Source organism: Perognathus longimembris, chromosome 2 (genome assembly GCF_023159225.1).
Source record: "Perognathus longimembris pacificus isolate PPM17 chromosome 2, ASM2315922v1, whole genome shotgun sequence".
Classification (NCBI taxonomy): Eukaryota; Metazoa; Chordata; class Mammalia; order Rodentia; family Heteromyidae; genus Perognathus; species Perognathus longimembris.
In genome coordinates this window covers 149107656-149123090 of record NC_063162.1, presented here as the reverse complement: position 1 = coordinate 149123090, position 15435 = coordinate 149107656, and the positions used below count along the sequence as shown (strand labels likewise).

General features: G+C 39.7%; 1 protein-coding gene across 7 annotated transcripts in view; it reads left to right on the top strand.

Annotated features, from left to right (window-relative positions):
* The window catches only part of Ezh2 (enhancer of zeste 2 polycomb repressive complex 2 subunit), a 69940-nt gene that overhangs the window by 14630 nt on the left and 39875 nt on the right, over positions 1-15435 (top strand). For 2 of the 7 annotated variants that reach the window (XM_048340415.1, XM_048340414.1), the window contains exons 2-3: positions 13939-14062; positions 15025-15153. In XM_048340415.1, coding sequence (XP_048196372.1) covers positions 13946-14062; positions 15025-15153 — 246 coding nt within the window. In that variant the 5' untranslated portion in view covers positions 13939-13945. Of the gene's footprint in view, positions 1-13517; positions 14063-15024; positions 15154-15435 lie in introns of those variants that run through there. The other 5 variants (XM_048340420.1, XM_048340418.1, XM_048340417.1 and 2 more) reach the window with 4 other exon arrangements.

Below are 15435 nucleotides of genomic sequence, written 5' to 3'. Positions count from 1 at the left end.
TTACTATTAGAGGTGATTGTGTGATTCTCCCTAGCTGGCACTTAATGGTTATATGTATTGTGTGGTTATATGTATTATGTGTATTTCTCACACAGTCCTTAATTCATAAAATATCTAATGCTGGTTATAGGTTTGTTTTTTCTTTTGTGTCTCTGCATTATGGATGTAATAGGACCTAAAATGTTTTACCACGAACAACAGACAATGAGTTGTTTGACTGAACTATCTTTGTAAATAATCAAGTTTAAGATCTTGTTCAAACTTATTAGTTCCTAACTCTTATAGAATTTAAAATTGTAGTTGAGGAAATACAAGTTTCCTTTTCCTTTGTTTGGTGACATTGCGTGTTACTAGTGACAAGTGATAACTGGTTGTAGTATACATCATTTCTAGAAAAGAAAATGCTTTCAAGCTACTTTATGGGTGGGGTGCCTTAATTCTCGCAGGCTTGGGGACTGTTTGGTCCATGCTCCATATAAGGCCCAAAGAGTCATTTGGTGCATGAAGGACAGACATTGTATGCTTCTTATTATTCTTGGCTGCCCATAGTCTGTATTGGTAATTTTGTATGGTCCTCAAATTATGTTATAAATATCTCACTAGAACTACTCAAATAAAAAGTGGAATAGCCTTCAGAGAGAAAATACCAACTTTTAAATCTAGACTACTTAAAAAAAAAAGCAAGTCTTTTCATATGTACCCTAGATTCTGTATTGCTTGAGTGTTAGCCACTGGTCTGAGTCCTCCCATTTTGTTCATTTTCTTTTCTTTTTTTTTTTTTTGCCAGTCCTGGGCCTTGGACTCAGGGCCTGAGCACTGTCTCTGACTTCTTTTTGCTCAAGGCTAGCACTCTGCCACTTGAGCCACAGCGCCACTTCTGGCCGTTTTCTGTATATGTGGTGCTGGAGAATTGAACCCAGGGCCTCATGTATACGAGGCAAGCACTCTTGCCACTAGGCCATATCCCCAGCCCCATCATTTTCTGTATGGAATTATGGGTCTAGCAATGCTTCCTCCACCGTCACATTGTTGTTTTAGTCTAGAAATCATGTGTGATAACTGTCCTTGTAAGAGTTCATTTCCCCCCTAGAACGAGAACATTATGTTGTGAGAGTTGTTGGTATACACCTATATAAGGGTCAGTGATATATGAACTCAGCCTCATGCTTGCCAGGCCCATACCCCCTACCTGTGTGTGTGTGTGTGTGTTTATCCTCATATCTGCATACATACGCATATACACACTTTTTTTTTCTTCTGAGATAGGGTCTTGCATTATGCCCAGGCGAGCCTGAACTTTAATCCTCCTACTTAGGCTTTCCTATGTTGCTGGGTGACAGGTGCATGCCATTGCACCTGGCCGTTGTGTTTCCCCTGTAGCTGGGATAACAACAGGCTGTGCAACTGCCTTTAGCCATTGGTGAGATGAAGTTTCCTGATTTTTTTATGGCTGGGCTGGCTTTGAACTGCTCTTAAACCCTCTCCCCCCATCTCTGTCTTCTAAGTAGATAGGGTTATAGGCTTGAGTCACCAGTTCTAGGTCTTATCTGTAAACAGTAGAATCACTCTGAATGGAAGAGTCCTTGGTAAGACACACCTGCACTGAGCGAGCAATGAGCAGCAGATTCTTGTCATCATCTCATGCTTAGGTAAAAATTTCCTTAATTGACTAGAACTGATAGATTCCTGTACTCACATAAGCTACACTTTCTCTAAAACTTTGCTCTATGTGTTAGAATTGTGTAAAATGAATGGAGCGAGGAGGGCAAATACAGTCACTATATTCAATGTAAGTATGTGAACATGGAACCATGTAGCTTTGAGGGTATGGGTGGTGTTGGGAACGATGGGGAAAGTGATGGAAGGACAATTGTACTTAGAAACTGACTTGTGGAATTGAAATTCCTTTGTACAAATAAAGATAATAAACCCTTTTGATGTCAGTTTAGGGGATCTGTTTTATCAGTTGTTCAAGCACATTCTTTAAAGCATTTATGATAATTCATTTCCCCAGTTGGTTTTGAAGTAGAGTGGGGGTTCGCTACAACGAAACGGGGTCCCCCCCCAAGGGAGGGGATTCCTGGTTCCCCCAAGAGTCCACCACACAGTCTCCAGCTACAAGATAACAAAAAGACAGATTTATTGGGGAAGTAAAAAGTGAACAAAAAGTGAACCGACCGGCCTTGGTCGCAGCCCAGACTCAGGAGCCGAAACTGCCGACTACGTGTACAGGATCAGGGCCCAGACTCGGGAGCTGGAACTGCCCGCATGTGTGCAGCCCAGACTCGGGAGCTGGAACTGCCCGCACGTGTACAGTCCAGACTCGGGAGCTGGAACTGTGTGTCCATGTGGCCTTTCAGCCTTGTTATAAGGCAAACATCACAGACAAACTTGCACACGCAGGTGGCCCATGAGGATACAACACTTACAGAGCATGCTAGGCCGCACTCAGGTGGCCAATAGAGTTACAGTCTGTCTCATAGTATCTGTTTGTACCAACCTATCATTCTAGTTAGAATTGGCGCATGGATTTGGGTGGGGCTCACATGATGCAGGTGGTTACGCCTACTAACAGGAGGGCATGGGTTTAACCTTGAACATTCCTTGAACTTTCCATGCTTCAGGTGGTCAAGCAGTTTACACAATCTTATCACAGCAAAGGGGAGCTTCCCTGGATAGGGTGGAGGAGATCTTAGTGAAGATGGAGTTGGCTTCTGCTCTAATTTGAGCTGGAGTCAACCTGAACTTCCTCCACAGCTAATGATGACACTGGCCAGATCTGACCTCCCTATTACAGTTTCTTTTCAGCTGATAGTACTTTTCAAACAAACAAAAGAATACTGGCCTTGTGAAACTCCATGTTGAACTCAGTGAATAACTTTTTTGTCTTTTTGTGGAAAACACTGAAGAATCTACTAACTTGGTCAAGTTTATTTGTCATTCAGCTAAAATTGCTAAGTTACTATAAGTTTTGTGTACCTTTTAACTTAACAAAAAATCCAGGGTTTTGTGCATGCTGGGAACACCTTGTACACTGAAGTATATTATATATTCCCGGCTTTTTTGTTGTTGTTATTATTTGCCATTTGACTTTCAATATAACATCTACTGATTTGCAGCAGAATACAGCACCCTTAAAGCAGTCCCATAGTAAGATATAAAAGAAGTAAGCCATTTTAATACCTAAGGAATTGAGTCATCTGAAAGTCAGGATGCAGTGAGCTTTTGCGGCTTTTGATACAGGGTCTTGCTATGTAGTCCAGGCTGGCCTTGAACAAGCCCTCCTCCTACCTAAGCTCTGCGATTACAGGCTTATGGGGCCATTCACAGCACCTTTTTTACTTTTTAGCACTGCAGAATCCAGAGCTACAAATATTTCTGCCTCTCTCACCATCTCTTTCTTTTCCCTCTTCTCCCCACTACCCTACTCTCTCTTCTGATACTGGGACTTGATCTCAGGGCCTTATGCTTGTAAACCAGGTGCTCTACCACTTGAGCCACAACCAGCCCTTTTTGCTTTTCAGTTATTTTTCAGATAGGGCTTTTTGCTCAGGCCATTCCTTGAACTGCAGATCTTACAAAAGTGTGCCAATTTTGTTGCTGTTGAGATTTGTTGAGAATGAGGTTGTGCTAACTTTTTGCTGGGGATGTCATTGAACTATGTGTCTCCTGTCTCTGTTTCATGGGTTACTGTGATGATTACAGGAGCGCCTCACTATCCCTGGCTTATATTTTGTACATTTTCTGTTTCTTCCCTCCCCCCCCCCCCTTTTTTTTGGTGGTGCTGGGTTTGAACACAGGGCCTTGCTAGGTAAGCATTCTGCCATTTGAGCCACATCACTAGCCCTTATTTTTTATTTTTACTTCTTAGTTTTTCTCATTACTCTCACTAGTTTATCTTTTTTAAACAGATGATTGTTGGTGGCACATGGCTGTAACCTAGCTATTCATGAGGCCCAGAACAGGATTGAGGTTTGAAGCCAGATGGGGCAGAAAAGTCTGAGAGACTTATTTCCAATTAACCAGCAAAATCCAACAGTGGAGGTGTGGGTCAAGTGGTAGAGTGCCAGGCTTAAGCGAAAAAGCCAAATGAGAGTGCCAGGCCCTATACGGGTACAAAATTAAAACAGATTTCTTGGGTTTGGAGGCACATGGCTCTGTTGGTAGAGTACTAGCCAGTTGAGCAGGTACCGAGCTTGAGTCCTGGTCTTGGACCGGGGGAAAAAAAAGATTTCTTGAATACAAATGCTATGCAGTTACACTTTCTCATCTGTAGTTGTATGTACTAGTAATCTATTGTTACAGGCACTGTTTTAAAATAAACCAAAACATGTTGTTATTTCTGTCTATAGTGAAAAAGCAATGATATGTAAAAATTGTTGGCACTTAAACACTTTATTAGGAAATAAAAGCAAGTTTATCTTTGATAAAGTAGTTCTTAATAAAGTACTATAAAGGATTAATGATTTTTTTATTAAGCTTTGATCCTACTTTTTTCTTTCTTTTTTTTTTTTTTGTCATGGAGCTTGAACTTGGGTCATGGGCACTGTCCCTGAGCTTTTCCCTCAAAGTTAGTGCTCTTCCACTTTGAGCATCAGTGTCACTTCTGGTTTTCTGGTAGCTAATTGGAGATAAGAGTCTCATGGACTTTCCTGCCTGGGCTGGCTTTAAATGGTGATCCTCAAATCTCAGCCTCCTGAGTAGCTAGGATTATTGGCATGAGCCAAGGCACCCTGCGAATGCATACACTTTTAATATTCTGAGCTACAAGATGGAATGTGCATGAAAAGCTTTTGCATACTAAAGTAGAATAGGTTTGAATATGATTGACACTAGCTGTTTTGCTCATGGAAAACTCCTTTTACTTAAAAGAGTAGCTTGTAAGCTATGGTAATGCAGACTTAGATGTTTGTCAGACATTTTCTCATGTCAAGGAAGTGAGCCTGTTACTTCATGAAAGACAACTGATTGTTATTATTAATTTGTTGGCTATAAGAACTTTTTTTTGTGGGGGGCAGTCCTGGGCCTTGGACTCAGGGCCTGAGCACTGTCCCTGGCTTCCTTTTTGCTCAAGGCTAGAACTCTGCCACTTGAGCCACAGTGCCACTTCTGGCCGTTTTCTGTATATGTGGTGCTGGGGAATGGAACCCAGGGCCTCATGTATACGAGGCAAGCTCTCTTGCCACTAGGCCATATCCCCAGCCCCTATAAGAACTTTTGAGCTTTCAAATAAAAATTAAAAGTTTTGGAAACTTGTATCTGTTACTGTGAGCTTAATAGCTTCCCAGTACACATTTTCTGATGAGATTAGTGGGTTTAATAAACATGATTTTTAAAAATATATCAAAATCTGAAAATTTGCATTATACTGTGAACTAGCAATTTTCAAATGAAGAATGATGATGTTACACATGGGTTAAAGATCAATCAGAGTGAATAGACCAATGAATGAATATTCATGTGTAGAGGAGAAAAAAGTTACTGATAAAGTTTCAGATTTCACCTTAAATCTAATCTTGAAAGAAGCTACCTGTGCTTATAGTTGTCTAGAGGGATGAGATTGAGATGTAGGCAGAAGTGGCCACTTTTTCTTAGAGGAGTTTTGGCATACTACCCAAGCGTGAGGTCTACAGTTATTTCAAAAGGCTATTTAAATACTTTTTCCTTTTCTGGCTGTTTGTAATGGAATTTTCTTAATTTATTTTAACCAAGGAACCCTGAAATAGATTGGATGCAAAAGCAACTATGAGAACCTAGCAGTTTTTTTTTTTAGTATGCTAGTCAACTTTTTGTCACTGTGATAACACTTTACATCCTCAGATATACAACTTAAGGCAGGACAGATTTATTTTGGATCCTAGTTTCAGAGATTTTTGGTCCATAGTTGGCTGGCTTCATGACTTGCAGGCCAGTGACAAGGCAGGAACATCAAGGCAGAAGGGCATGGGTAGCAAACTGCTCATCTTATGGCAGCTAGGAGGTAGAGAAATAAGAAGAGGCTAGAGAAAGATACACCTTTGAAAGTGATGCCCCTAGTGAGCTACTTCCTTCAACTAGACCCCACCTAATACGGCATTCACCTATGAATTCATCCATGGTAAAGTTAACCCATTGATGACCATCCTTTTGTTATGTAATAGTCACACAGGAGCCTGTGGAACTATTTTATATCCTAATCATTATAAACAGATACTAAAGAAATTGGGAAAAAAACAAAACAGTAGCACTTAGTAATTTTTACAGGAAGACAAGAGGCTTGATGTTCTTCAATGTTCAAATATATATAGCCTGGGCCATTCTGGAACTTTTGGCTGCTGGAATTACAGGAATTTGCCAATGTGTTCAGTGCTAATATGGTATTTTTTTTTTTTTTACACATTTGGAATGGAACTTTTTAGAATTGACTTGATTTTTATTTTATTAACATGATTCCTAAAAATGTAGAGATACAAACCACGTGTGGTACAACCAAAGCATATTTATTAAATGCCACTAAATTACCTATACTTTTTTTCCCCCTGTTGAACTCAGGGCCTGGAGCACTGTCCTGAGCTGCTTTTGCTCAAGGCTAGCACTCCACCACTTGAATTTATCCACAGCGCCACTTCTGAACTTTTCTGTTTATGTGGCACTGAGGAATCAAACCCAGGGCTTCATGCATGCTAGCTAGACAAGCACTCTACCAACTAAGCCACATTCCTGGCCCAAATTAGCTATGCATGTTAATAGTTCTGTTTTGTTAAGACTGACCAACTAATATTAGAGCTTAAAATAGACTAGTTTTATAATAAATTGGTATGTTAAGTTTGTCTTAAATCAGAGAAATACCATTTTCATGATTTTTTTGGGTCAGTTTTGGGGCTTGAACTCTGGGCCTGGGCGCTGACCCTGAGCTCTTCAGCTCAAGGCTAGTTCTCTACAACATGAATGTTTTATAATACAGTCTTAACTTTTAGCCCTCTTTATTCAGGATATGTGGACATACTGCTAAGCAGAACAGGGCCATCCTGTGTACCAGTCTTACTGTCGGTGAAGAGTCTGTAAAGCTGTGCTGACCATTGAGGCATTGTAGAATTCCTGAAATCTTAATGAATTAAATGGATATTTAGTTGGAAGGCTTACTAGAAAAAAATTACTGCCTTTTTACTACTAGATTTGTTAGTGAGTTGTTGTTGGTTGCTTGGTTGGTGGGATCTGTTTCCTGTTGCTGTTGCTTTGAGGCTAGGTGTCTCAGCACAGGTTTCGGTTTGCCAACTTTAATTTTCCTCCTTCACTTACCTTGTTTCGTTTTTTCCCCTCACTTGGTTGTAGATGCGTGATAATACTTCTAGGCTCTCTAATGTCCCATTGGTCTGCAGGTCTTTCTTTTCTTTTTTGGTACTGGGGATGGAACCCTGGAGGTTGCACTTGATAGACAAGCGCTTTGCCACTGAGCTACATCCCAGCTTGTAGGTCTTTTTTAATGTCGGTGCTTTGTGGTTTTCGATAGTAGAGGAGAGTGAACTCAGGGTTTTGTGCTTAGCGCTTTACCACTTGAATCATTCCACCAGTCTCAGTATGCTATTAAAAAAAATTACAATAGCTTGTATTATTATTTTTTGCCAGTCCTGGCACTTGAACTCAGGGCCTGAGCATTGTCCCTGGCTTCCTTTTGTTCAAGACTAGCACTGTACCACTTGAGCCATAGCACCACCTGTGGCTTTTTCTATCTATGTGGTGCTGAGGAACCCAGGGCTTCATGCATGCTAGGCAAGTACTCTACCATGAAGCCACAGTTCCACCCCTGCTTGTATTATATTGTATTTTGATGTCAAGTAGTAGAATTCCCCTTTCCACTTTCTGTCTTCTTTTGTGGTACTAGCATGGCAGCTTGACCTCAGGGCTTTGAGCTTGCTCAGCTCGCTCACTGGCTGGAACTTTACCACTTGAACAATGAATCCAGCCTACTGTTTTTGCTGGTTAAATGGAGATAGAGTCTCCTGAACTTTTTTTTTGGCCTGGTTTGGCTTTGTACTTAGCCTCCTGAGTAACTAGAATTATAGATTAGTCCAACCAAGTGCAGCACTCTTCTGTTCTTGTTGGCTCCAAATTATTTTGGCAATTGTGGTTTGTTTGTTTTTAAAGAAGGTCCACATGAATTTTAGAATTATTTTCCTGCGTGGTCTCAGGTAGAACCATGGTTATTAGAGGCATTTTGACAGGAAGTACTTCTAATCTATAGATCACTTTGGCTAGTATAGATATTTAACAGTATTGATTTTCCCAGTCTGTGAATACAAAGTGTCTGCCTTTTCTGTGTCTTCTGTTTTTATCATGAATGTTTAATGTTTAGTGCTGCTTTTTTCTCTCACTGAGAAACTTGTCTCATATTACCTGCAATTTACTTTAGTATACATGTAGAATATTTCCATAATTACAAAGATGTACCCTTGTGAGAAGCACATTTGCAACTCCATTTTGATGTTTAGTGCAGATCTTTTTGTCTTTAACCTTATTCTATCTAGATGAAACACATTTTCCAAAGTTATATAGGTTAGATCTCCTTTTCCAAGACGTTATGAGAATGGAATAATTCGGATTTATTGTGTAGCCTGTATTTCAACCTTAGGTCTTACAACTTTTCAACATTAAAGTTATTGTCTAACCTATTTAAAATGGACCATATTTATTTGTCACTTATTAGTTGATAGCTGATACATAGTGATGATAGAGTCCTTACTCTTTTCCAGGCATTGTCTGTGACTTTCTGTACATTTACTTCTCATTATAACTAGGAGGTTGATGCTGTTGAATAAGCTCTTTTTAATGAGTAGAGTGAGGCACAGTGGTGTTAAATTACCTGGCCAATTTCATGTACAGCTAGTTAAGTGGGAGGGTGGGGATATGAACCCAGGTAGCATGGCTTTGGAATCTGTGCTCTTGTATAGGACTTGTGTGTGGGACTTAGAATGAATAGTCTGAATGTTCTCTTGTTGGTTTGTTTGGAATGGATAATGCTGCTGCCTCCATTTTTGCCAGTTTCTTTTAAACAGTGCACAGCATTTTGTATCTGATCTCTTGAATTCTTCTTAGGTCTTCTTTCCCAAAGACTGAGTATTGCTTTCATATCCTTTCCGACCTAAGATGTTTCCCTTAGGTAATTGATTTATTAATAGCTTAAGTGTCATGATCTTATGATGTCATTAATTTACGTTTCATTATATTAATGAAATGAATTTTTAACTGAAAAGAATAAAAAATTTTAAGTAAAACTTAAAACTCCCATCAAAGCATTTAAACATTTAAATACTATTGACAACTGGGGCGATTTTTTTTCCCTCCAAAATGGGAATGTGTGTGTGTGTGCGCGCGTGTGTGTGCGCACGCGCGCGTGCGTGTGTGTGTGCGCGTGTGCGTGTGTGTGTGTGCGCGCGTGCGTGTGTGTGCACGCGCGTGCATGTGCACTCCAGTGGTGAGGTTTGAGTTTAGGGCCTGGATGCTGAGTTCCCTTAGCTTTTTCCAAGTGCTCGAGGCTCTCATGTACCACTTAAGCCACCACTCTACTTCCAGCTTGCAGGTTAATTAAAGATAAGCTTCTCATAGATTTTCCTGCCTGCCCTTACTTCGAACTTTGATCTTCAGATTCAGCCTTCTGAGTAGCTAGACTTACAGGTGTGAGTCACTGGTGCCCGGCAAAATAGGCAATATTATGGCAATCAGTGAATGGTTTTTAGGGAAAATATTGTAACCATACTATATGTCATTTTTGGGAGGCTTGAATTTGACCTTATCTAGCCTAGTATTCGGCAGTTAAGAGTAATAGTTAATACTATTAATTTAGTTTAGAAAGAAATTTTGCTTATAGTTTGATTTCATTTTTCTTTCTTTCTTTTCTTTTCTTTTCTTTTTTTTTTTTTTGGCCAGTCCTGGGCCTTGGACTCAGGGCCTGAGCACTGTTCCTGGCTTCTTCCCGCTCAAGGCTAGCACTCTGCCACCTGAGCCACAGCGCCCCTTCTGGCCGTTTTCCATATATGTGGTGCTGGGGAATCGAACCAAGAGCTTCATGTGTAGGAGGCAAGCACTCTTGCCACTAGGCCATATTCCCAGCCCTTGATTTCATTTTTCTAGACAAGTAGAAACAGACAGACATCTATTTGGTAAGAAGAAAAATAGATGGCTGCTGCTTGATTTAGCTCGTGTTGTAGGAAGACCTTGTAAAGCATCAAGAACCATGTGCCTAGGGATGTTCCCGCCCCCCCCCCCCCCCCCCCCGCCCCATTCTTTTTTTAGTTGTTAATCATTGGCATCTGAGTAAGAAGGGGCAGAGTAGAGGCCTGCTTAGGTAAAGGCCTATCACAAGTGGAACGTTTGTACTTCATGGGGAAGACGGTTGGATCCTTGAATTTCCTGGCCTGGCACTTGCTAGGTTAGGAGGCTATGTGCTTCACAGGGGCCTCCATCAATCTAGGAGGATGGAAGAGGATGGACGTGGTTTCTTCCTTGGTGGAAAGCAAGAGCACCAATGTGTACTTTGGGTTCACTTTCACAATCCAGGCTTTTTGTTACCTACCAACCAGATCCATCTGCCTTTAGTTGCCACCTGCCTAGCTTTCTCTTGGTCAGATTTTACGTTCCCTTCCCTTCTTTCTTTGTGTGTTGGAATCAACCCAACTTGGGGTTGAGTTCAGTTGTCAGTTTTTTATCCTTCTATACTTCGTAATTTTCTTTTCTTGCTTCAAAGTCCTTTTACATATGAATCCTATAATGTAGTTTTTTTTTTGCTTTTCTTAAAACTTATAGGTAGAATATAAGTTCTGTAAAAGCAAAATTGTATCCTTTTTTTTTTTTTTTTGCCAGTCCTGAGACTTGAACTCAGGGCCTGGGCACTGTCCCTGAGTTGCTTTTTGCTCATGGCTAGCACTCTACTACTTGAACCACAGTGCCACTTCTGGCCTTTTCTGTTTATGTGGTACTGAGGAACCAACCCCAGGGCTTCATGGATGCTAGGTGAGCACTCTATCACTAAGCCATATTCCCAGTCCTATATTCGTTTTTTTATATTTATTTTACTCAACTTTATGTACCTCTACCTGGTTCATAATGCTTAACTCCATGCTTAAGAAAATGAATTTCTTTGCCCCTTTCAATTCTGCTCCTATTGATGGTTGAGTATTCTGAAGAAAAATACCCACTGTGGCCAGTGTGAGGAGAAGGAAGATACCCATGGCATTTTATTTTTGTATAGCTTTGCTAAAATACTTGAGAGAACAACTCAAAGGAGGAAGGATTTATTTTGGCTCAAGGCTTCAAAGTGTTGCTTTGTCACATGAGTTTGGGCAGTGTATCCTGGTATGGTAGGGTTGTAGTGGATGGAGCTCTTTACTTCATGACAATTAGGAAGCAGAGAAGATCCAGCACCAGGTAGAACCTTCAAGGCATGCCTTCCCTCCAGCCAGGGCCTGCTTCATTGAGACCCTACCTGCCAGTTTCTATCACCTTTCAAATTAGTGCCACCAGCGGGGGACCCAGGTGTTCAATAGAAGAATCTGGGTGACATTTCATATTCAAAGCAGAATATCTGCCAACCTCAGGGATTTTTCTCTCCCTCTAAATTTCCATAGAAGTTCTCTATTCCTGAGGGTTTTATTTAAACAAATATAAATGAAGTTTCTACTTAGTTAACTCAGATATTCATGTTGGAAAGTCATTTTCTTCCTCATTTGTTCTATTTAAATCATGGTGGCAAAATGTCCTAAATTTTTATTTTGTGGTACTGGAGATAGAACTGAGGGCCTTGTACTTTTTTTTAGGCAAGTATTCTACCACTTGACCAATGCCTCAGGAACTTTAATTCGTTTTTCTTTCCTTGCCTGTGTTGTCTAAAGCTTGTGTCACCTCTTGTTTAGAGACTAGGCTGCTGCCTGTCCTGTTCCTGCATGCGGTCAGCTTGGTCTTTTCAAATGTGAATTAATAACCACACCTCCCTTTTTACTTAAAACATGCTGGCTTCCATTGCTCTTAAGATAAATTAAAAATCATTAGCATGGCTTATGAAACTTTTCACTGTCTAACAGTAAGTTGTCCTTCTACTCTATTGAAGATAGTGTGATTTAAATAATTTTAGGAGGAGCTGTTCTAGAAAAGTTTACTTTCTTAGATTTAAGGTAAACTGTAGACACTGGGTGAACTATATAGGCTGTCTTGCCACTTAAACATAATTGGTTCTTAGAGCCTGCAACTAAAGATAAGGCTTAAAATTTACTTTGCAATCAATTTGTGCATTCCTCTTTGCTCTTGCTAACAGATATACCTCATGTGAATAGAGGTGGCATAAGAAGCAGGAAAACAGACTATCACAGTGTTTAAATAGGAAGCATGGGAGTCTTTAACTCCTATTCCTTGCATGGAGAGCAGGAAATGTTCCCTTTTAAGAAATTTTCTTCCTGCTCTAACACTTATACTAAAATAAATCCTTGATAAAACTTAAAAATGTATGAAGCATGGCTAAAAATATGTGGAAGAAAATACTTTAATTTGTGCATTGATTGTATATCATGCTATATTGTTTTCTACTTTGTGTGTTTTATAGAAATTTTACTTTTTCACTTTTACCTCTGTCAATTATAGTAGTTCTTTACTAGTAGCGGAGAATTGGTTGATTACTGTACCTTGGGATACCAAAGTCTATGTTCAAGCCTCTTTAAATAAAATGGCAAGATATTTGCATACCTATGCATATTATCTATGTATTTCATATCATTTCTAGGTTACTTTTTTCTTTTTTGGCAGTTGTGGTGTTTGAACTCAGGGCATGGGTGCTGTCCCTGAGCTTTGTTGCCACTTTGAGCCACAGCTTCACTTCCTTTTTTTTAGTAACCACCAAAAAATCAGAGATAAAAATGTCTCATGGCTTTCCTGCTCAGGCTGGCTTCAAACCTTGATCCTCAGATGTCAGCCTCCTGAATAATGAGGGTTGCAGCCGTGAGCCAGCAGCACCTGGCTTTCTAGATTACTTATACTGAGTAATATAAGTGCAGTGGAAGTACTTAATTGACTTGTATAGTATTGCTTAGGGAATAAAGACAAGAAATTAAAGGTTTGTACATGTTCAGTACAAAGACAACCACTGTGGGGCCACCCAGTTACATAGAACAAAATGAGATATGAGTGGAACAGTCCCCAATGAACAAGTGTTAGGAGATTGAACCTCTGGGAAATGGCTGGAGACTTGAACCTATTCATTGGAATGGTTGACATATAACAAATTCAAGTTTTGGTTCTTGGCACTTTCTGGAACATTTTTCTGAATATTTTTTGGTTATTTGTTTTGTTTTTGTTGCCAGTCCTGGAGCTTGAACTCAGGGCCTGAGCACTGTCCCTGGCTTCTTTTTGCTCAAGGCTAGCACTCTACCACTTGAGCCACAGCACCACTTCTGGCTTTTATGTATATATGTGGTGCTGAGGAATCGAACCCAGGGCTTCATATATACAAGGCGAGCATTTTACCACTTGGCCATATTCCCAGCCCCTCTGAATATTTTTTATCTTAGGTTGGTGGAGACCTAAAATGTGGAACTTGTGGATTTGGAGAGCCAACTCTATTCCACAGTCACATCTTGTGTCTTTAACATCTGTCTTAGTGAGAAAAGAATGTTTTACATGTTTTTGCCTCCACTTATGTGGACCTTATAGAGTAAAAAGCAGCTTGTGGTATGGTATGTAATTCCTGTAATGAGCTCATACTTCTGTAAGACTGATGTTACTTCAAAGTATAAAATTTTTGTAAGTAAAAGTGTTTTAATCCTTAAAATATTTTAAGGGTTTAACCATATAGAACAAATCAACACCTTTTTATAAAGCTCAGCAGTATGTGTTGATTGTTGATTTTTAGTTTGCTGGTGTTTAAAAGACATTCAGGCTGGTTAATTAGTGATTTTAATGTGAAATCATTGCTTTTAGAATAACCATGGGCCAGACTGGGAAGAAATCTGAGAAGGGACCAGTGTGTTGGCGGAAGCGTGTAAAATCTGAGTACATGCGACTGAGGCAGCTCAAGAGGTTCAGACGAGCTGATGAAGTAAAGGTATAATTTTATCTTCTGTACAAATGTATATACAGTTAAGGCTAATTTCCCCAAGTTAAATAAATTATCATTTGAAATAGTCCATGTCAGCCAAGGTCATATTTATTGGAGACTTGGAAGCTGAGGTCCTTGATCTGTCATAACTAACATTGTATTGTCACATTAATGATAATGAAAATGCTATTTAGGATTTTTTTTTTTTTTTTGCCAGTCCTGGGGCTTGAACTCTGTTCCATACTTTTTTGTTCAAGACTAGCACTCTACCACTTGAGCCACAGCACCACTTCTGGCCATTTTCTATATATGTGGTGCTGAGGAATCGAACCCAGGGCTTCATGTATATGTGGTAATAAGCACTCTTGCCACTAGGCCATATTCCCAGCCCCACCATTTTTTTTTTTTTGCCAGTCCTGGGCCTTGGACTCGGGGCCTGAGCACTGTCCCTGGCTTCTTTTTGCTCAAGGCTAGCACTCAGCCACTTGAGTCATAGCACCACTTCTGGTCTTTTCTATATATGTGGTGCTGTGGAATTGAACCCAGGGCCTCATGTATACGAGGCAAGCACTCTTGCCACTAGGCCATATTCCCAGCGTGCCCCCACACCCCTACCATTTTTTGTAAAGTATATATACCTTTGCATTTCATTTTTAGACTTGGGGCCCAAATACAAAGGAATATGTTTCATAACTGTTCCAAATATCAGTGTTTGTTTTTTTTTTTTAACACAGAGTTAACAAAGAAAGGATGGGAATAATTTCCTGTTGCCTTTTCACTTGGAATAAAATAATACATGTGGTGTTTTTGTATTATTTGAATGTAGGAAATGATAGCCTCGTTTATAATCTATATGCATTTGAGAAAATGTTCATGGAATTTTTGAGGGATTACTAGATTTTTAACCTGTTTTACAGATGTTACACATTCTAAAATGGACAATTTCTCTTCCCATTTTTTTTTTCAAGAGTATGTTTAGTTCCAATCGTCAGAAAATTTTGGAAAGAACAGAAATCTTAAACCAAGAATGGAAACAACGAAGGATACAACCTGTGCACATCATGACTTCTGTGAGCTCATTGCGCGGGACTAGGGAGGTTGGTTAACACAATGTGCTGTAATTACCAGCACATTTTAGTTTTTTGCTTATTGAAATGTTGGTTATTGGAAGAAAGTCATTGACCTCAGGATGTCCTTTTTTATTGCTATTTCTTTTTTAGTGTAAAATTGTTAATGGATGCCTTAGTTTATACTAGTAGCAATTTCTTAGCGTTCTAAACATTTAGAATATATTGTTGTTACTAGGTACATTCCATTTTTTGTAAGACTGTTGATTCAAAATAACAAAAAACAATGCTTAGGTCAAATACTCTTTAATA